We start from the raw sequence: 22,774 nt of genomic DNA on the forward strand, positions 1-22,774 counted from the left end.
CTGGGCCGGAACTGTATAGGGTTTTGTAGGTCAAAACCAGCACTTTGAATTGTGCTCGGAATTGGATCGGCAGCCAGTGGAGCTGACGCAACAGGGGGGTGGTATGCTCCCTGTACGCCGCTCCGGTGAGCAATCTGGCTGCTTCTCGCTGGACTAGTTGAAGTTTCCGAGCAGTCTTCAAAGGCAACCCCACGTAGAGTGCGTTGCAGTAATCCAGTCGGGATGTAACAAGAGCGTGGACCACCGTGGCCAAGTCCGACTTCCCAAGGTACGGGCGCAGCTGACGCACAAGTTTTAGTTGTGCAAAAGCTCTCCCGGCCACCGCTGAGACTTGGGGTTCCAGGCTCAGCGATGAGTCCAGGATCACTCCCAAGCTGCGAACCTGCGTCTTCAGGGGGAGTGGAACCCCGTCTAACACAGGCTGTAACCCTATGCCCTGTTCGGCCTTACGACTGACCAGTAGGACCTCTGTCTTGTCTGGATTCAATTTCAATGTGTTAGCTCTCATCCAGTCCGACACAGCAGCTAAACACCGGTTCAAGGTCTGGACAGCCTCCTTGGTGACAGGTAAGAAGGAGTGACAGATTTGGACGTCATCTGCATAGAGGTAACATCTTAGTCCGAAACTCCGAATGATCTCTCCCAGCAGCTTCATGAAGATGTTAAATAACATTGGGGACAGGATTGAACCCTGTGGGACTCTACACAGCAACGGTTGCGGAGCCGAACAGGTGTCACCCAATAACACCTTCTGGGTCAGTCCCTCAAGGAAGGATCGGAGCCACCGCAGAGCAGTGCCTCCGAGCCCCATGTCCATGAGGCACCCTCCAGAAGGATACCATGATCGACGGTATCGAAGGCCGCTGAGAGGTCCAGCAGAACTAACAGGGACACACTCCCCCTGTCCAGCTCCCCGTGAAGATCATCTACCAAGGCGACCAAGGCTGTTTCCATTCCATGTCCCGGTCTAAAGCCAGACTGTGCCGGATCAAGATAATCAGTGTCTACCAGGAACCCCTGGAGTTGTGTTGCCACCACACGTTCCAGGACTTTGCCCAAATAGGGGAGATTGGAAACTGGCCGATAGTTGTCGAATTGAGTGGGATCCAGTGATGGTTTCTTCAACAGCGGTTTTATAATAGCTTGTTTTAAGCTCGCTGGAAATTTTCCTTCCTGTAAGGAGGTATTAACCATCACCTTCACCCACTCTGCCAAACCCCCTCAAAATCATAATAGCCACAAAATAATAATTTAGACTTTGTTGTTATGGTTGTGTATACCTTGGGATACTTCTGGCAAAAATTGGTATGATAAGAAACAAAGATGGCAGGGACCTAACAGAAGCTGAAGAGATCAAGAGAAGGTGGCAAGACTATAGAGAAGATCTGTATAGGAAGGATAATAATATTGAGGTTAGTTTTGACGGTGTGGTGAATGAATTAGAACCAGACATCCTGAGGAGTGAGGTTGAATGGGCCTTAAAAAGCATTGCTAACAACAAGGCAGCAGGAGACGACGGGATCCCAGCTGAACTGTTTAAAATCTTAAAAGATGATGCTGTCAAGGTGATGCATGCCATTTGCCAGCAAATATGGAAAACACAAGAATGGCCATCAGACTGGAAAAAATCAACTTATATCCCCATACCAAAAAAGGGAAATGCGAAAGACTGCTCCAACTTCCGTACAGTGGCCCTTATTTCTCATGCCAGTAAGGTAATGCTCAAGATCCTGCAAGGAAGACTCCAGCAATACATGGAGCGAGAGTTGCCAGATGTTCAAGCTGGGTTTAGAAAAGGCAGAGGAACGAGAGACCAGATTGCCAATATCCGATGGATAATGGAGAAAGGCAGGGAGTTTCAGAAAAACATCTACTTCTGCTTCATTGACTATTCTAAAGCCTTTGACTGTGTGGATCATAATAAATTGTGGCAAGTTCTTGGTGGGATGGGCATCCCAAGCCCCCTTCCCCCTCTCCTGAGGAATCTGTACAAGGACCAAGTAGCCACAGTCAGAACTGGCCACGGAACAGGAGACGGGCTCAAGATTGGGAAAGGCGTCCGGCAAGGCTGCATCCTCTCACCCAACCTTTTAAACTTGTATGCAGAACACATCATGCGAGGATGTGCGGGGCTGGATGAATGCAAAGCTGGGGTGAAAATTGCTGGAAGAAACATTAACAACCTCAGATATGCAGATGACACCACTCTGATGGTCGAAAGCGAGGAGGAGCTGAGGAGCCTTCTAATCAAGGCGAAAGAAGAAAGCGCAAAAGCCGGGTTGCAGCTGAACGTCAAAAAAACCAAGATTATGGCAACAAGAATGATTGACAACTGGGAAATAGAGGGAGAAAATGTGGAGGCCGTGACAGACTTTGTATTTCTAGGTGCAAAGATTACTGCAGATGCAGACTGAGGCCAGGAAATCAGAAGACGCTTCCTTCTTGGGAGGAGAGCAATGTCCAGTCTCGATAAAATAGTAAAGAGTAGAGACATCAGACTGGCAACAAAGATCCGCCTAGTCAAAGCCATGGTCTTCCCTGTAGTAACCTACGATGGGAGAGCTGGACCTTAGGGAAGGCTGAGCGAAGGAAGAGAGATGCTTTTGAGCTGTGGTGTTGGAGGAAAGTTCTGAGAGTGCCTTGGACTGCGAGAAGATCCAACCAGTCCATCCTCCAGGAAATAAAGCCCGACTGCTCATTGGAGGGAAGGAGATGAGAGGCAAAGCTGAAGTCCTTTGGCCACATCATGAGGAGACAGCAAAGCCTGGAGAAGACAATTATGCTGGGGAAAGTGGAAGGCAAAAGGAAGAGGGGCCGACCAAGGGCAAGATGGATGGGTGGCATCCTTGAAGTGACTGGACTGACCTTGAGGGAGCTGGGGGTGGTAACGGCCGACAGGGAGCTCTGGCGTAGGCTGGTCCATGAGGTCACGAAGAGTCGGAGACGACTGAACGAATGAACAACATACCTTGGGAAGGGGTCCACAAAAAAGGAGAAATCGTTCTCCTTCCACGAGCAGACCTTAACTCTCAAAAAAGTAACCTTTCTGCAAGAGGACTAACTTTGCGCATGCGTACAAGGCGCATTAGAGAACAGACACACAGAAAGGGCTCGCTTTGCGCATGCGTAGAAGGCGCGTTAGAAATAAATAATATATTTAAATAAATAATATAATATAAAATAATTATTATTCTTGATTATATGATAATAAATAATATATTTAAATAAATAAATAATATAAAATAATAATTATTATATAAATAATTAAATAATTATTAATTAAATAAATAAATAATTTTAATTAAATAAATAAATAAATAAATATTTATTATTTATTATTAATTAAATAAATAAATAATTTTAAAAACCACACAGAAAGGGCTAACTTTGCGCATGCGTAGAAGTCCAGTTCGCGAACACAAGAAAGGGCTAACTTTGCGCATGCGTACAAGGCCTCATGAGCGAACACAGAAAGGGCTAACTTTGCGCATGCGTAGAAGTCCAGTTCGCGAACAAGAAAGGGCTAACTTTGCGCATGCGCATGCGTAGAAGACGCGTTAGCGAACAGAGCTAACTTTGTGCGTGCGTAGAAGTCGAGTTCGCGAACACAAGAAAGGGCTAACTTTGCGCATGCGTACAAGGTGCGTTTGCGAACCCACACACAGAAAGGGCCAACTTTGCGCATGCGTAGAAGACGCGTTAGCGAACAGAGCTAACTTTGCGCGTGCGTAGAAGTCGAGTCCGTGAACACAAGAAAGGGCTAACTTTGCGCATGCGTACAAGGTGTATTAACGAATAGAAAGGGCTCGCTGTGCGCATGCGTTGAAGGCGCGTTAGCTACCACACAGAAAGGGTTAACTGTGCGCATGCGTACAAGGTGCGTTCGCGAATCCACACACAGAAAGGGCCAACTTTGCGCATGCGTAGAAGACGCGTTAGCGAACAGAGCTGACTGTGCGTAGAAGTCGAGTTCGCGAACACAAGAAAGGGCTAACTCTGCGCATGCGTACAAGGCCTCAGGAGCGAAGACAGAAAGGGCTAACTGTTCGCATGCATACACACAGAGAAAAGGCTAACTTTGCGCATGCGTAGACGACGCGTTTGCGAACACCCAGAAAGGGCTGCTTTTGCGCATGCGTACAAGGCGCGTTAGTCAGCTAGGCTGAGTCGAGCGTCGGCGTCGTCGCCACGGCAACGTCGGCGGCGTCCCTCCTGGCGACGCGGTCTCCCCTGGCAACGAGGCCTAGTCTGAGGCGGGATGAAGGCGGCGTCGGCGTCGGCGGGCGAGGATGGCGGCGGCGAGGAGGGGGCCGCGGGTGCCGAGGCGAGGCCGGAGTCGGAGGGCCAGGGCAGCAGCAAGGGCGGCGAGGCGGCGGCGGAGGGCGGGGCGAGCGCCACCCCGCAGCGCATCTTCGTCCCCAACATCAACTCCGACGACCCCGAGGAGCGCATCGCCGCCCGACGGCTCCGCATCGCCGCCCGCCTCGAGGCCAAGCGCAGGTCCGCCTCACCTGCCTCAGAGAAACTGATCCTAGGAGTCCACACTGCCCCATATAATCCCGTTCAGAGCAGACAGCCTGGGTTTCCTAGGGCAGTGTATCCCAGCATCCCGTCCCAGATTATTTATTTGTTTACGACTTTTATATCCCCCACTTCTCACCCCCATGGGGACTCAGAGCGGCTTACAAGTTATCCCTACATACAATATATTATATATTATTAGCATAGCACTTTATTTATTTATTTATTTATTTAAATATATTATTTATTGTATTGTCGAAGGCTTTCATGGCTGGAATCACTCGGTTCTTGTGGGTTTTTTCAGGCTATATGGCCATGTTCTAGAGGCATTTCTCCTGACGTTTCGCCTGCATCTATGGCAAGCATCCTCAGAAGTAGTTCTGAGGATGCTTGCCATAGATGCCGGCGAAACGTCAGGAGACATGCCTCTAGAGAACATGGCTCTATAGCCCGAAAAAACCCACAAGAACCTATATTATTTATTATTATATAATAAATAATAATTATTTTATTTATTTATTTAAATATGTTATTTATTATCATATAATCAAGAATAATAATTATGTTACATTATTTATTTATTTAAATATGTTATTTATTATCATATAATCAAGAATAATAATATGTTACATTATTTATTTATTTAAACATGTTATTTATTATAATATAATCAAGAATAATAATTTATTTATTTATTATTTATTTGCTTCAGGCAACTCAGAGCGGTTAACAATCAGTATCAACAACACAATACAAAATCATTAGTCATTTAAAACAGTAATATCAATTAATTAACATCAAAACATCAATACAACAATACAGCAAAATAACAATCCATCACGTCTCATCAATAGAATCAGCAACCAATCTCATTGTCCATTAATCCATATTCCAATAATCAATCAAGTGCACTGCTTAGTTGAAAACCTGTTCAAAGAGCCAGGTCTTCACTCTCCTCCGGAATGCCAATAAGGAGGGGGCCGATCTGATGTCTGTAGGAAGGGTGTTCCACAGCCAAGGGGCCACTACTGAGAAGGCCCTCCGGAATGTCTCTCGTCCCCGCCAAGCGTGCTTGCGGAGCAGACAGGATCGAGAGCAGGGCCTCCTCAGATGATCTTAACTTCCTGGGTTCGTAGGAAGAGATGCGTTCGGATAGGTAGGCTGGCCAGAACCGTTTAGAGCTTTAAAGGCTAAAGCCAGCACTTTCAATTGGGCCCGGGAGCAAACTGGCAGCCAGTGGAGCTGATGCAGCAGAGGAGTGGTATGCTTCCTGAGCGCCACTCCTGTTAACAACCTGGCTGCCGCACGCTGGACCATTTGAAGCTTCCGGGCCGTCTTCAAAGGCAACCCCATGTAGAGTGCGTTGCAGTAATCTATACGTGATGTAACCAGAGCGTCGACTACCGTGGCCAAGTCAGACTTCCCAAGGTACGGGTGCAGCTGGCACACAAGTTTTAGTTGTGCAAATGCTCCCCTGGTCACTGCCGAAACCTGGGGTTCCAGGCTCAGCGATGAGTCCAGGGTCACACCCAAGCTGCGAACCTGCGTCTTCAGGGGGAGTGCGGCCCCATCCAACACAGGCTGTAACCCTATGCCCTGTTCGGCCTTTATGCCAGCCACATGACCTTGGAGGTGTCTATGGAGAATGCTGGCTGTTCAGTTTAGAAATGGAGATGAGCACCACACCCCAGAGTCAGGCATGACTGGACTTAATGTCAGGGGACAACCTTTACCCTTTTATTATTTATTTATTTATTTAAATATATTACATAGGTTTTTAAATCTTTGTGTGTTATTGTTTATATGTGAGTTATATTAATTGTATTGTTTTATTTGGTTATTGCTTTTTCTTTTTACTGATGTATTGTTGGGCTTGGCCTCATGTAAGCCACTCTGAGTCCCCTTGGAGAGATGGTGGCGGGGTATAAATAAAGTTTTACTATTTTATTATTATTATTACTTTATTACTTACTTATTTATTATTTATTTATTTACTATATTTGTTTACTGCTCTTCTCAGCCCTCAGGGCGACTCGGAGCAGTTAACAAAGCAAATACAATACTTAAACATGATAAAACAGTTAAAAACAAGTTAAAAGAATAACATTATAACAATCAATAAACATAACATCTCATCTCATCTCATCTCATAGTTAAAATCAAGATCCAGTCTCATCATCCAAACGTTCCATATTTCTATATTAGTTACACTGCCTACTTAGCTGATCCCTTGTTGTTCCAGTAAGATTGTCCTCCAAGTACGGTGTCTTGGCGGTGGGTCCGTAGGTGGCTGTGGACCCCTATTCTTGATCCGCATCTTCTCCCGCAGTGAGGACATCTGAAGGCGGTCCCAGTCAGGGTTGGCTTGACCCGCCTTCCTCTTGGCACGTTTCTCCCTTTCACCCTCCATTCATGCCTCTTTAAATTCTACAGCACTGCTGGTCACACTGATTTTAGTGTTTGTGTATATTTATAGCTATTTTATGTCCCGGCATGGAATGCTTGCCATTTGTATGTGTTGTGCTCCGCCCTGAGACCCTTTTGGGGTGAGGGAGGGTGGAATAGAAAAATAAATAAACAATACCAGCCTTGGTTGGGCAATTCCTTCCTAAAAAGCAGGTTCTAACATCACTATCACTCCCATAAGCATACAAACATAATGACTAGAGACACATAGCAGACTCTGAACATGACAGATAGCGAAGAAATCCAATAGGAAGGGAATTAACCCTTTTGAAATGTGGTGCCAGAGGAGTGTTCCACAGATTTCTAGCAATGCCTCCTTCCTATGGGCCTTCCAGTAAGCGTGCTAAACACCCCATTTTTGCTTTGATGTCTGTAGATCAGGGTCGAAAGAACCTGAAGGGCAAATTTTTGACTTTTTCTCTTCTAGGGAAGCTCTTGGAGAAGACCCTGATGCAAATAAATTGGTGGAGGAGGAACAGAGCAGGAGCCATAAGCAGATAGAGGAGAGTCGACAGGTGAGAACTCGTACAGTCATAGAATCAGCATAATCGAATCATAGGGTTAGAACAGACCTCAAGGGCCATACAGTCCAACCCCCTGCCATTCAGGAACACACCATCTAAACCCTCCCAACAGATGGCCATTCAACCTCTGTTGGGAAACCCCATAGATTCAGAAGTCAAGAATGAATGAAATGCTACATCAGAGGAGGAGAATAGTATTGTTTTGCTGGAGACTTTGAGAGGCTGAACCCTCTAGCCACTTATAATTCTAAAGTTGGAAAGGGAATCCAAAGGCCATCAAGTCCAACCCTCCTTTGACAGACAGGAAGACACAATCAGTGCACTTCTGACAGATGGTTGTTTAGCCTGTGCTTAAAAACTTTCAGAGAAGGCTTTCGTCTCGAGCTTCGGAGCTGAGCAGACGTTGGTGCTGCTGTGGTTCCTCAGAGACGATGGCCACCCTCGTGAGCTGACCCACGACTTCTGCCTCCTCCCCTCCCTCCATCCCCCTTTGGACCCCTTCGCCCTCCAAAGAACTTCCTGAGAGGGAAGAAGAATGCAAGAGGAGGAGAAATTCAAGGAATCACACTGTTCCAGATCCCCCTGGTTTGTTCGATGGTCATGCCTGGCCCATGTATGTAAAGCGCAAGAAAGTAACGGAAGATCTTAATGTTGATGCAGTTCATTTGGATAGGACTAAATCCAGGGAGGAGCTCTTCAATGACATCTATGGGCATATCCAGAACAACATAGAAGAATGGATGAAGATGCTGAATTAAACAAGAGGCTGGTGGATTCTTGTGAAGATATTTCCGTAACTTTTTTTTTTTTTACATATGCCTGGTTTGGCAGTAAAGTTCCAACTTCTGTGAAGAATTTTTTTCTTGACGTCAGTCTTGAAAAACGTAATCTTGATAAAAAATCATTTTAACATACCCCCCCCCCAAAAAAAACCCCCCAATCTCCAGAGAAGGATTCCTAGGCAGCATACTCACTAGTGAGTATCTGTTACCATCAGGAAGTTCTTACTAATATTCAGGTGGAATCTCTTTCCTTTCAGCTTCCATTGTGAAGCAGCAGAAAACAGGCTTCCACCTCCTTAATGGGACATCCTTTCAAATATTTAAACATGATTCTCAGCCTTTTCTTCTCCAAGCTAAACATACCCAGTTCCCTAAACTGTTCCTCATAGGGCTTTGTTTTCAAACTTTTGATCATTTTGGTCTCCTTTTGGACCAGGTGTAGCTTGTTAATATCCTTCTTGAATTGTGGGACCTAGAACTGGACACAGAGTTATTCCAGATGAGGGCTGAACAGAGTGGGGCATGTTAGGACACTAGACTGCTATGGATAAGGCTGAACAGGGTATAGGGTTACAGCCTGTGTTGGATGGGGTCGCACTCCCTCTGAAGACACAGGTTCGCAGCTTGGGTGTGACCCTGGATTCATCGCTGAGCCTGGAACCCCAGGTCTCGGCGGTGACCAGGGGAGCATTTGCACAGTACAATATGAATGGGTTCCTTAGTAGACAGGTTAAACACCAATAATCCACTTACAAAGATAACATAATGAATAAGTCCAACAAATAGGTAAATTGTGAAACTTAGACTGTTCAATACACAGTAGTCACAAAATTAAGCAATATGAAATAAGTTCTGTACAGTCTTTTAGTGATGTCGTATGTTCATGAATCAGCCTCCCACGACCGGTTTCGGCCTTTGCTTTAGGCCTTCTTCGGGTGGTAAAGTTCAGTCTTTTACATATGTTCTCATAAGAGATACTTAAGTTTTTTTTGCAATGGGATAAGATACTCTGCTTCTAAGTTTGATTCTAATTGCGAGTATCAAACTTAGAAGCAGAGTATCTTATCCCATTGCAAAAAAAACTTAAGTATCTCTTATGAGAACATATGTAAAAGACTGAACTTTACCACCCGAAGAAGGCCTAAAGCAAAGGCCGAAACCGGTCGTGGGAGGCTGATTCATGAACATACGACATCACTAAAAGACTGTACAGAACTTATTTCATATTGCTTAATTTTGTGACTACTGTGTATTGAACAGTCTAAGTTTCACAATTTACCTATTTGTTGGACTTATTCATTATGTTATCTTTATAAGTGGATTATTGGTGTTTAACCTGAGCATTTGCACAGCTCAGGCTCGTGCGCCAGCTGCGCCCATATCTTGGGAAGTCTGACTTGGCCACGGTGGTACACGCTCTTGTCACATCCCGCCTAGACTACTGCAACGCTCTCTACATGGGGCTGCCCCTGAAGACGGCCCGGAAGCTGCAACTAGTCCAACGCGCGGCAGCCATGATTCTAACAGGAGCGGAGCACAGGGAGCACACAACCCCCCTGTTGCACCAGCTCCACTGGCTGCCGATTTTCTACTGGGCCCAATTCAAGGTGTTGGTATTGGCCTATAAAGCCCTACACGGTTCCGGCCCAAGATACCTAGCTGACCGCATCTCGGCCTATGAACCCACCCGGACTTTGAGATCTTCCGGGGAGGCCCTGCTCTCGATCCCGCCAGCCTCTCAAGCACGGTTGGCGGGGACGAGGGATAGGGCCTTCTCGGTGGTGGCTCCTCGGCTGTGGAACGCCCTTCCTGTAGATGTTAGGCTGGCACCATCTCTCTTGACATTCCGTAGAAAGTTGAAGACCTGGATGTTTGTGCAGGCATTTGAGTAATTCAGTGCAATTCTGGTAATTTGAATATAGGAACGGAACAATGGACGTCGAATTTGGATCACGTTTGGATGATGAGGCAATCGCGGGGGGGGGGGGGGGGGGCTTTGGGAGAACTGTGTATTGATGTTTGTATTAGCTAGTAATGGAGATGTGTAGTTTAACTGTTATGGTATATTGATTGTTTTGCTGTTTTTAATTGTCTTCATTGTTGCTATTTGGAAACCGCTGTGAGTCGCCCTCGGGCTTGAGATACAGCGGTATACAAGAATAGTAAATAAATAAATAAATAAATAAAATAGACTGGATCTATACTGCCATATAATCCAGATGTTCAAGGTAGATTATTCAGATTATCTGCTTTGAACAGAATTATTGTAATTACACTACCATATAATCCAGTTTGAAGCAGATAATCTCAATTTTATATGGCAGTATAGATCAGATGCCACATCACACGGTTGACTTATGCATAGATTGTGGTCTACTAAGACTCCTAGATAAACAGAGGGTGGTGCATGCATCAAGCTCATTCTTTCATCTTGAGTGGGTTTTGGCTATACGAGTTGAGAATCCCTTATCTGGAATTCCAAAATCCAAAAAACTCCAAAAATTACAGGACTTTTCCAGTGCTGCCAGCTTTTGCAGCATGATATAAGCATCTCGCAGAGGTAACTGGCTTCCTAGACTGATAAGACATTGACCGGCCCCTGATCTAAACCAGAAAACATACCACATGGCAAAAACCCAGTGTGTTCTTCTCAGCTGAAGCCAATTGGCATTTCAGAACCTTTCTCCTGTGCTCTCTCCCCTTTCAGAGGCTGGCCAAGCTGTTGCTGGATGGCACTGAGCTAGTGACAAACATCCAGGTGGCAGCCGACGCGCGGGAGGCACACCGAAGGTCGGAGGAGGAGGAGCTGACACGGCAGAGGTGAGCATAAGGTCTGCACATCCCTCAGAGTTGTGGGATTTCATGTGGAAAATGTGCAAGCAAAGAAACTGCCAACCTGTTGTGCTACTTGGTAAAATCTTTACTATTATTAGCAAGGAGCGAAAAATGCCTACCATGCTTTGTTTTAATTGTGTAATTGAAAGTCTCAGCCAGATAAATTGTTTTATGATCCAAATACCCTATTTCCCCAAAATAGAATCATAGAGTTGGAAGAGACCATATGGTCCAACTCCCTGCCATGCAGGAAAAGCACATGCAAAGTACCTTTGAAAGAGACTGGGTCTTTATATTAATTTTTGCTACAAAAGACTCATTGGTGTTTATTTCCAGGGGGTGTCTTATTTTGGGTATGTGCAACCATTTACATTTATTCATGCACAAAAATATACATTTATTCAAATACAACCATGCCATCTTCTAGGATGTAATTATCTTATATCAATAATATTACTGATATATAATTGTATATTAATATTATTGTTTTATCATTCAATATGTCTGTTGTGAGTTGCAACGGATGTACAAACGTAAATACGTTTGTCTGACGATCTTAACTGGAACTGCAGTTTTCAAGCCAAGTTTTCCCCCATGCTCTACCTGTGCAGGGTGGAGAAGCTGGAGAATGAAGCCAAGGGCAACCAGGATAAGTTTGACGAGATCACCTCCAAGTGGGCGCCTGCCCGGGAGAAGGTCATCCCTCAGGATCTGTGGGAGGCCCTCAACCAGCAGCAGCAGCTCTGCGCCCTGCTCATCGAGGAGAAGAACAAGCTGATCAGCGAACTGCAGCAGGTAGGGGCATCAATGTGTGGGCATTTCCGTTGGCATCAGGTCAGAGTCCCCACAGAACTATCATGAAGGAGGGGATAATTCTGACTCCATCTTTGCCAGGCGTGTGCCCCTTTGTGATGTCTGTGGCTGTAGTCCCAGAAGGAGGAGGTGAGATTGCATTAATGCATGGGCACCTCTGCTAATGTGTTATTTTCCCCTAGAATCATAGATTTCCTGTCGTAGTCCCTGTGAATCGTACATTTGGTATTCTTGCGCTTGCGCAGTAAGCCTTCGGAACCTTCTAGAAAGTAAAATAACAATTTGACCCCAGCTAGGCCCGCCCACCCTCTCCCCGAGTATAAGTAGCCCGTGGGCGGGGCTAGCCAGCAGTTCTCTTTTCCGCGCTCCTGTTGGTAGCCTGAGAACCTTCTTTCTCCGTGCGAGCTTCTGTGATTCTACTGTGTGATTTATTGGCTTTTGACTGGACTGTTTTTGGACTAAGGTATCGGATTTGTGCTTGGACCCTGTTTGCCACCGATCGGACTGCTTACTTTGACCTTTCTCGGGGCTCCTGCTAGCTTCCGCTAAGATATGGCGACCACGTCATTTAAGCGGTGCTCAAACTGCCCCAACCTATACCCTAACACGGATGGGCACTCTTTGTGTCTGACTTGCCTGGGAGAGGGTCACCTCACTCAGTCTTGCTCCGTCTGTCTGGCTTTCACGCCTCAGACCAGGAAGAGCCGAGAGCTCCGTCTTAAGGCTGCCCTTTATGAGAGGGCCTTGCTCCCGCCCACACCACCGGCACAACAAGCGCCATCGGCGGTGACTGCCTTGCCCTTTCTGAGTCGAGCTGGGGATCCGGCAAAAAAGAAGGCTAAAAAGCCGAAGGACAAGGCCTCACAAGATGGCGGCCGTCCAGTACTGGGCAAAAAAGCGGCTTCAAAAAGAGCGGGAAGCGCCGCTTCATCCTCTACCGCCTCAGCTCCTCCCCCTATCATGGCGGAGGGGCATGAACAACCAAGCTTGCCTGTGGCAGCACCTACCTTGAACATGGAGCCGGCGAACGCTACTCCCGCTAGGGCGTCTCTTTCGAGGCCGGAGAGCCTGCTGCCAGAGACTTCAGTGACTCCTTTAATGCCTATACTGTCTCCCTCCGGTATCGAGGGAGCTGGAGAGGTGGCCCTCAGAGAGGAAAGGCTGCCGGCTGTAGCTCCGCCCACAACTCCACCCTTGGAGGCGGAGCCATCCTGTAGCGGCGCTTTCGGAGGCATTTTCAATGGCCCGCCTCCCCCCGCTACCGAGGCGGCTTTGGGAATTCCTTCCCCGAGGCCGGCGACCTCGGAGCCTTTCCAAGCCTCGGCAGAGGGCCCAGCTGGTTACTCTGCTCAGCTGATGCTGCCGGCTGGAGCATCAGGGACGGAGTCCTACCGAGCCCAGCAGAGGGATGGCCGGGGATCACGTCGCCCTTTAGAGTTGATGGCCAAACTTATTGTTTTAACGTTCTGCCCTTTGGCCTTTCCGCTGCCCCAAGAGTTTTTACAAAATGCATGGCGGTGGTGGCCGCCCACCTGAGGACGAGGGGCGTGACAGTCTACCCTTACATTGACGACTGGTTGATAGTGGGCAGATCCCGTCACGTGCTTCAAAAACACATTTCCATGGTTTTGTCTCTTCTCCAGTCGCTGGGCCTTGTCCTCAACCGGGAGAAGTCGGTGCTGGTGCCTTCACAACGCATTCAGTTCATCGGGGCTCTTCTGGACTCCGTCGCCGAGAGAGCCTTTCTACCTGGGGACCGCTTCGACAACCTGCGCGATCTGATCAGCCTCACCATCTCGGAACCCGACATGCCGGCCAAGCATTTCCAGGTGCTATTGGGACACATGGCATCGACTACGTCGGTCATCCGCTATTCCAGGTTGCGTATGCGGCTACTCCAGTCCTGGTTCCTCTCCGAATTCAACCCGCTGGTGGACAACCCAGCGGTGAGGCTATCCCCTCCGTCGTGGGTCCGTTCCTCGCTCCAATGCTGGATGGACGCAGAGTGGGCTTGTGCGGGTCTGCCTTTCTACGCCCCTCGCGCCACAAGGACGGTCACCACAGACTCCTCCTTGACGGGTTGGGGTGCACATTCCCAAGGACTAGTGGCTCACGGCGTGTGGGGAGAAGACGAAAGCACTCTTCACATAAACGCGCTAGAGCTTCTCGCCGTCGAAAGGGCCCTGAGGTCCTTCGAGAGGGTGGTCACAGGTCAGGTAGTACACGTCCTCACCGACAACACCACGGTGATGTACTACCTGAACAAGCAGGGAGGCACACACTCTCACACCCTCCTAGCCCTTTCATTACAGATTTGGGAATGGTGCATACACAGGGGGATTCATCTTCTTGTGACCCATGTGCCAGGGGAGTTGAACCTGTTAGCAGACTCCTTGAGTCGGAACCCACTGGCACATCACGAATGGTCCCTGAATCAGGCAGAGGTGCAGAGACTCTTCCGAGCATGGGGAGAACCGGAGCTGGACCTTTTCGCAACTCGGTCCAATTCGAAGTGCCCTCTCTTCTGCGCACGAGAACATGCGTCGCCCCAGGGGAGGTGTCTGGGAGATGCCTTCGTCCAGACCTGGACGGGCCGCAGGACTTACGCATTCCCCCCATTCCCTCTCCTATTGAGGGTTGTGGCGAAGCTCCAAGCAGAAAACGCACACTGCATACTAGTGACCCCTTGGTGGCCGAGACAGCCGTGGTTTTCCCCACTGCGCCTGCTAGCGAGAGGAGTGTTCACCCGCCTGTCGAACAGAACAGACCTTTTAACGTCACAAGGGGGCCAGGTACTGTACCCAGAGGTACACAGACTGAGGCTCACTGCCTGGCGAATCCTTCCCCATTAGCCATGTTTTCGGATCTGTCTCATCCAGTGCTTCAAATCATCGAAGCGGCCCACAGACCATCTACTAAGCGGTCCTACCTTTATAAATGGGCAAGATTCTCCTCTTATGCAAGGGGTCGGGGAACGAACCCGGACACTGCTCCCATCTCTTTAGTGTTAGATTTTCTAGTGTCACTACTAGATTCAGGGTTATCCTACCCATCGTTAAAATGTTACTTGGCCGCTATTTCGTGGTTTCGTAGGAAATTCGGCCTCCCTTCTTGCTTTTTGGATCCTCTTGTGAAGACGTTCTTAAGAGGGCTCATGAATACTAGACCCCCAGTAGCTCCTGTCGCCCCTTCCTGGAGCTTAGAATTGGTCCTTGGTTCGCTAATGAAGCCCCCCTTTGAGCCCTTGGCATCGGCCAGCCTATTTTGTTTGTCATGGAAGACGGCCTTTTTAGTTGCTATAACTTCGGCCAGGAGAGCTAGTGAACTGTGTGCTTTGAGGGCTGATCCACCGTACCTCAAATTTCACAAGGACAAGGCAGTTTTGAGGACTGATATAGCTTTCCTGCCCAAAGTGTCTACGAATTTTCATATGTCCCAGGACTTGATACTTCCCTCCTTCTTCCAGAACCCCACCACTTCTTTAGAGAAGAACCTGCATTTGCTTGACGTTCGCAGGGCTTTAGCCTTTTATGTAGACAGGACGGCTCCCTTTAGGAAGACTCCCAGACTGTTTGTTAAATATCGTGCCGATGTGTTGGGCCTGCCTGTCTCATCTCAGAGACTATCGTCCTGGATTGTATCTGCGATTGAGTTGTGTTATCAGCTGGCGGGCAAGGAGTTGCCTCGTCCTATTAGAGGTCACTCAACAAGGTCCATTGCGACGTCTGCGGCATTTTGGAAGGGAGTTCCTCTGGATGCGGTCTGCCGGGCAGCAATATGGTCTTCTCCGCTGTCCTTTGTGACTCACTATAAGTTGGATGTTGTGTCCAGACGTGATGCGCAATTTGGCAGAGCTGTGTTGTTTTCGGCTGTGGCATGACGCCCACCGTCCTCGGTTAGTAGCTCGCTAATCTACCAAATGTACGATTCACAGGGACTACGACAGGAAATTATAAGTTGCTTACCTGTAACTGTAGTTTCCTGAGTAGTCACCTGTGAATTCGTACATACCCGCCCATCCTCCCCGCGAGTTCATGCCACGCCTTCCAGCTGCTTTGCGGCGGAAGAGAACTGCTGGCTAGCCCCGCCCACGGGCTACTTATACTCGGGGAGAGGGTGGGCGGGCCTAGCTGGGGTCAAATTGTTATTTTACTTTCTAGAAGGTTCCGAAGGCTTACTGCGCAAGCGCAAGAATACCAAATGTACGAATTCACAGGTGACTACTCAGGAAACTACAGTTACAGGTAAGCAACTTATAAATCGTGGAGTTGGAAGAGACCTTATGGGATATCCAGTCCAACCCCCTGCAAAGTAGCAGGAAAATCTCATTCCAGGCACCTCGTAGGGCAGACACAGGCAAACTTTCACCCTCCAGGTGTTTTGGACTTCAACTCCCACATTCCTAACAGTCGGTTGAAGTCCAAAACACCTGGAAGTCCAAAGTTTGCCCATGTCTGCTTTATAGTCTATGGAACAATGTCCAAACAGAACACTTGAACTGGGCCTTCCAACGTGCTTTGGTCTCCCAGGAGCTGAAGGCCAAAGATGACCAGTACGTGAAGGATCTCAGGAGGCAGGCGGAAGACATTAACCTGCTGCTGGAGCGAATGGAGGAGCAGATCCGAAACCTCATGAAAAACTATCGCCGGGAGCTTCTGCAGATTGAGGTAGTGGGGCATCAGAGTTCCTTTTCTTTCCAAAAAGCAATTCTGAATTTCTCTCTGTGTATATTCATGTAATAGGCACAACCCTTCTAATGAGAGGGGGTTGTTGTAATGAAACAGATATCCCTGTCTCTTTAGACTGAGGAATTGAGAGTCCTTGGCCATTTGTCAGTCTATGCATATGAAAGATACATGCATGCATATAAACACAGATATAGCAATGCCAAACCACATTTATTCTACAATGTCGATGCACCTGTGTTATTTTTGTTGCTGTTGTTATTCCACATAATTATTGCATACCATACTTATTGCACAATGATGATGATTTGTTCATCCTGGGCAACATCAGTGTCAAAAACAAAAGAGGGAAAAGATTACACTATGTAACAAAAATTGAAAACTGACCTGTTGCTGGTTTGAAAGTGTTATTATTTCCTGTTTAATTATGCAGTACTTACTTGGAAAGTACTTGTTATACTCCAGAAACTTCATTTTTGTGGCTAAGGGTGGTTTATTATTTCCTTCAGTCTAAGCACTTTGTTTATATTTTTTTTCTGTAAGGAAAATATGACATTTTTACTTTTTCAGTGTGCAAACAGCCACACATTTATTACATTTTAACAAATTTTCCCCATGTTTTTATGATAGACCAATTAGGAAATGACTCTATAACCCAGGAACAAAAAATCGTGTTACATAGTGTTATGAAATAGCCTCCAAAGGAAGTTTCAGCTTCATTGAGAAAATCAAACAATGGTGGTTCCTTGGTCAAACCTTCTGCGGCTCCAATTCCAAATGGGCTGTCAAAACCGCTGAATGAAATTGCCAGCGGAAAGATCTCAACTTTACAGCTACAATATTGCTTGGAACTTGCCGTATTGCTGTCCCAGCACTGCCAATTCCTCTTTGACAGGAGAGAGTGGGATCCCATTGTGCCACTTGTTTTTTTTCTCCCCCAGAAAGCCTTTGAATTAGAGCGCCGTGAACTCCTCAACAACAACAAGAAGAAATGGGAGCAAGGCATGCAGACACTCAATAACCAGGAGGTAAGGGCTCTGGGGCATGGACACATGCCTTCATGTGCAGAAGGAAACCCCCACTGGGTTGTCAGTGTAAGATTAGTGTAATGTGAATGTTTAAATGTAATTTTGTGTAATGCCTGTAAATGTAACCTGATTGCATTATCAGAGAGTGTATTGACTCTGAAAGGATCAATCAGTCAAGCCTCTAATGAACTGTGAAGTTGTGACCCTGAATGTGCCTGGAACACATAGGGAGGATCCAGAGATAAGATTTTGTTCGTCCTCCTTACTTCGGTGCTTTTGTCTTGCTTCTGTTCTTTTTGGTTGGGTGTCAACGTGAGTGTGTGCTGTATATTTGCTCTACTCATAAAGCTATACGTTTGCTTTTACTGAAGTCTCAAAGTGTTTATTCTTCTAAGCTTCAAAGCTTCTGTGGAACTCTGACATGGGTTGACTCCAAAATGAACCTTGCTCCCTTCTCCACAATTTCAGTTCATCTCCTCCCGTTTCGGACCCAGGTTCACAGTGTTTGTGTTGATAGAACTCCCTGTGTTGTGGTCTGTTCCTCTCCCTCCATTCAAAATAAAATATGAGCTTACAGGGTCAGATAAATGGTTCCTGTTATACTAAAGAGAGAGTTGCCATGCCTCCCATGTCTGTGGATTGCTTTCCTGCATTCAGGAACATAGATGGGAGAATGTAACTGAAATTTGAAGTTCAGAGACGGGCTTCCTCCTAAGTTTCTGACTCTTTTGTTACGGATTATTCAGTACACGTAACCCAGTAACACACAGTTTGCGAGTTCAAAAATAAACAACAAAGGAATGCAACAAAACAGAAATTTACTCTTGAGTAGTGACTTTAAAACATAATCAACAGTGCAGTCACAATGTCTTCTGAGTTGTATCGCACTCGCATATAGGCCATAGAGTTCAAAGAAATAAATCCTCCAATGCTTCTTGGTGTTGCACTCCAGGACAGGAAAAGCCCTCTGACTTTAAACACCACACCGTTGGATGGAAAACAATCCTTTTATTGAATATAATTAAAAAGCAGTAAGGTAAAAAAAGCACTTTTAAGAAATTAGGTAGGAAGATAGGCAGGAACAAAGTAGTCCCGGGTTATAGTCCAGTAAAATCCATAAAAACAAAGTCAAAACTTCCCAAATAAAATGCAAGAGATCAAGAAACATGAATCCAAAGCATGAATATGGGACAGGGCCTTCTCGGTGGTGGCCCCTTGACTCTGGAACTCTCTCCCTAAGGATATTAGGCATGCCCCAACGCTGGCAGTTTTTAGGAGGAGCTTGAAAACCTGATTGTTCCTGTGTGCCTTCCCAGAGTAAGGAAACTACAAGCAATATGTCCCCAAATGCACTTTACTAGAGATCCAGGATGTCTGCACGCCCCCTCCAAATACCTATCCTTCTCACCTGGTCATGCCCAGCATATTTAAATTTTTTAAATTATTACATTTGGCCCTGCCATAGGTTTTAACGCGTCGTGGTGTCTTGTTAATGTTTATTGCTTTGTTTTTATGGCTTTGAGCTCATTTATTGTTGTATTGTTGTTGTTGTTTTACTGATGTATTTGGGCTCGGCCTCTTGTAAGCCGCACCAAGTCCTTCGGGAGATGGTAGCGGGGTATAAACAAAGGTTTATTATTATTATTAATAATAATAATAATAATATAAAATCATATAATCCAAGAATCAAAACCATGAAACAAAGGCACTTAAAACATGAATTTTCCAAGCAAAGCTTCCATGAACAAGGACGAGATCTTGACTTGATTCCAAACTATGCTTCTTCTAACTACATATCCTGTACCTGGGACTTTTATCTCCTCATTAGCTATGTCTCTAGCACTCAGAAAATGGTTTCGCTTTAGCTGAGAATTCCTATCTTTTTCTCTCGGAGCCTGGCAGGACACCGAAGCCACTGTTTGGCTCTCCTGTTTTGACTGATCTCCTCCCGTCTATCTATTTGCTCATTAATTTCTGCAGCTGGGCCAGGTACCGAGCTGTTTTCATATTCCCTATCATGGGAACTCTCTGGTAACAATTCAGAAAGCACATCATCATCCCCACACACGTTAAGGACATTCTCATGGGAAACTACACTTTGATCAGGGATCTCCTGAACGAATAAACAACAACAATAATATCGAAGGACTGTAAAACCTGGTGGCATATATCACTTTTGTATTATATGTAAATAAATATGTATTGTTGAAGACTTTCATGGCCGGAATCACTGGGTTGTTGTAGGTTTTTTCGGGCTATATGGCCATGTACTAGAGGCATTCTCTCCTGACGTTTTGCCTGCATCTATGGCAGGCATCCTGAGAATGCTTGCCATAGATGCAGGTGAAACGTCAAGAGAGAATGCCTCTAGAACAGTGGTTCTCAACCTGGGGTCCCCAGATGTTTTTGGCCTACAACTCCCAGAAATCCCAGCCAATTTACAAGCTGTTAGGATTTCTGGGAGTTGAAGGCCAAAAACATCTGGGGACCCCAGGTTGAGAACCACTGCTCTAGAACATGGCCATATAGCCCGAAAAAACCTACAACAACCCTGTAAAGAAATAGTTGCCACTATTAAAGTTCCAACCCTTGTACAATACCATTCTGCACCCAGAGCACAATAATATAGACTGTGTGAATAGGTGTAGATGCAGCCGTCTTTGCAGGAAAGAGCATGAAATGGAGAGTGTGATGTGCATAGAGATCAAGTCTCATGAGGAAAGGTTGAAAGAGCTCTTTATTCTGACGAATCAATGATTAAGAGACATGTAGTTTGCCATCTTGAACAGATTTTTCTGGCTTTCACATATGGAAGATATCAGTTCCATGAGGATAGGACCTGAACCAGCAGGAATGCATTGAGGAATAGGAGGCCTTGACTAAACAGTGCAAATGACTTCCTGATGTTGCAGCAGAGGGACAAATTGCTGTGAGAGGTGTATCCTTTGCTGGAGGCTTTACAGCAGAGGGTGGATGGATAGCCACTTAGCGGGAGTGCAGCACTAATAGATTTCCTGTGTCAGCAGGCCTTGAATTTAGATGGCCTTTGAAACCCCTTTGAAACTCTGGTATGTGGGAGTCGTGGGGCAGGGAGCGAGGTTCATTTCGGAGGCAACCCAGTGGGGGCTGAAGGGGGTCTGTCCATCTTTACTCCATTTTCGGTTGATCAAATACCTTCTCCTTTTGGCCCCAGTTGGATTTCATGATGGCCCGCCTGAAAAAAGTGGAGGAGTACCAGCGGGAGCTGAACCAGTTGCGAGTGCAAGATGCCGAGGAGTACAACGTGATCAAGATCAAGCTGGAGCATGATGTGCAGGTAAAGCAGAATGGGCTCAAAGTCACTTTTCAGCTTTTGTAATCCAGAAAGAAAGCACTTTAATGTGCCAGTTGATTGACTTAACATGCAAAGCGGTGTAGGGTTATGATCCCAGGATTCACATTTGAACTCCAATTTGGAGGATTTCTTTTGGAATCCCTGTATCTTCAAGGAATATCTTCCTGGCAGGATTGTGGATATGACCAAATTATCTTTTGTGTGTGTGTGTCAGGAGCGACTTGAGATACGGCAAGTTGCTTCTGGCGTGAGAAAATTGGCTGTCTGCCAGGATGTTGCCCAGGGGACACCCAGATGTTTTACCATTCTGTGGGAGGCTTCTCTCATCTCCCTGTAAGAGAAGCTGGAGCTGACAGACAGGAGCTTACCCCGCTCCCTGGATTTAAACTGCCATCCTTTTGGTCAGCAATCCTGTCAGCCCAAGAGTTTAATCCATTGTGCTACCAGGGGGCTCCTATTAAATTACCTGACATCTGGTCCCAGCATGCCATAGAATTGAATTGGAGGATATAATAGAATAGGGATTTATTTGGAAAATAAAAATCCCAACGTTGTTCCACCTAAATATAAACAGATTTTGGCTTTATTCAGGAATAAAAAAATATTTCCAAAACAGCAGAACACCACTTAGATTGGGAATGAGGCTTCTGTGATTAAAAGCCCCAAAATCAAAAGCTGTAACGAAAGCTTTGAAAGAACTCTCTGGCACCCACCAACTTAAAAGCACTGATAAGCCCTTGGCTTACTGGAAGTATTCTTAAACAAGAGTGTGTTGGATTTAGCCCTCAGGCTTGGGTTTCTGAGGTAACCTCAAAGATTGTTCTTTAAAATCTACGCTGCCACCATTAAGCTCTTGATTACTGCAAAAATCTGCCTTTAAAACTTCACTCAAAGAGGCACACGTGAGGCAGATGTTGTGAACAACAAAATAATGATGTTTATTTAAGAGAACAGGAACAATTCAGCTATATGGCTTAGCTTTTTCAGAGTATTGTCTTAAAAGCGTGTGGTTACATAAAGCAGTTCAGGCTTAGTTACACAGGGAACACTTCTCTCTCCCTCCAAAGTAATACAGACAGGATTGCTTTCTGAAAGTAATTCTACACCAGCACAGATAGTCCTATCCTGGATCTATTCCCTCCTCTACCAGCTATTTCTCTAATAGCTGTAGCTTTCTACTAGCTAACTCCGCTAGCCAGGCCTCTTCTCACTAACCCTCTACACCAGTCCAAACTCCTAACACTAACCTTTTACACCCAGGTTCAATCTCCTTGACAGGGTTTCAGAACCTTCCCTTAAAGTCATTTTTTTTCTTTTGCCAAGTTAGGCTCCGCCCACTCTAACTCAGCCAATTACAGGCCTCCCTCATTTCCCTCCAAAGCTGCTCTTTCTAAACACGTCCCCTTCAGGAAATGAATAACTAAAATGGATTCCCCCGGCACCCTTTCCAAAATGTCTGCCGAACTTCCTGGGTCTACTTTTTTAGGCGTTTCCTAACCTAACAGGTAGGGAATTCACTACAGAGGACCTAGCGATTCCTAGAGAAATATCCACCGGGGAAAGCATGCCATAGTATCCCCTAAAGAGACTCTTTCTTGTACTGTGGTGTTGGTTCATTCCTCAATCTCTGTCCTTTGGGTGCCAGATCCTGGAGCAACAGCTGGAGCAAATGAAAGCCATCTACCAGCTGAACCAGGAGAAGCTGGAATACAACTTCCAGGTGCTGAAGAAGCGGGACGATGAGAACACCATCATCAAATCCCAACAGAAGCGGAAGATCAACCGG

The 22,774-nt window shown here is 46.3% G+C and overlaps 1 protein-coding gene across 1 annotated transcript in view; it reads left to right on the top strand.

Annotated features, from left to right (window-relative positions):
- The first annotated feature begins 3,957 nt into the window (after positions 1-3,957).
- Positions 3,958-22,774, top strand: part of DRC1 (dynein regulatory complex subunit 1) — a 43,934-nt gene continuing 25,117 nt past the window's right edge. Inside the window, exons 1-8 of the mRNA XM_067472221.1 lie at positions 3,958-4,500; positions 7,415-7,502; positions 11,001-11,113; positions 11,740-11,923; positions 16,471-16,608; positions 17,568-17,654; positions 20,848-20,970; positions 22,634-22,773. Of these exons, the coding sequence (XP_067328322.1) occupies positions 4,259-4,500; positions 7,415-7,502; positions 11,001-11,113; positions 11,740-11,923; positions 16,471-16,608; positions 17,568-17,654; positions 20,848-20,970; positions 22,634-22,773 (1,115 nt within the window). The 5' untranslated portion in view covers positions 3,958-4,258. The remainder of the gene's footprint in view (positions 4,501-7,414; positions 7,503-11,000; positions 11,114-11,739; positions 11,924-16,470; positions 16,609-17,567; positions 17,655-20,847; positions 20,971-22,633; position 22,774) is intronic.

Source organism: Anolis sagrei, chromosome 1 (genome assembly GCF_037176765.1).
Source record: "Anolis sagrei isolate rAnoSag1 chromosome 1, rAnoSag1.mat, whole genome shotgun sequence".
NCBI classification, from domain to species: domain Eukaryota; kingdom Metazoa; phylum Chordata; class Lepidosauria; order Squamata; family Dactyloidae; genus Anolis; species Anolis sagrei.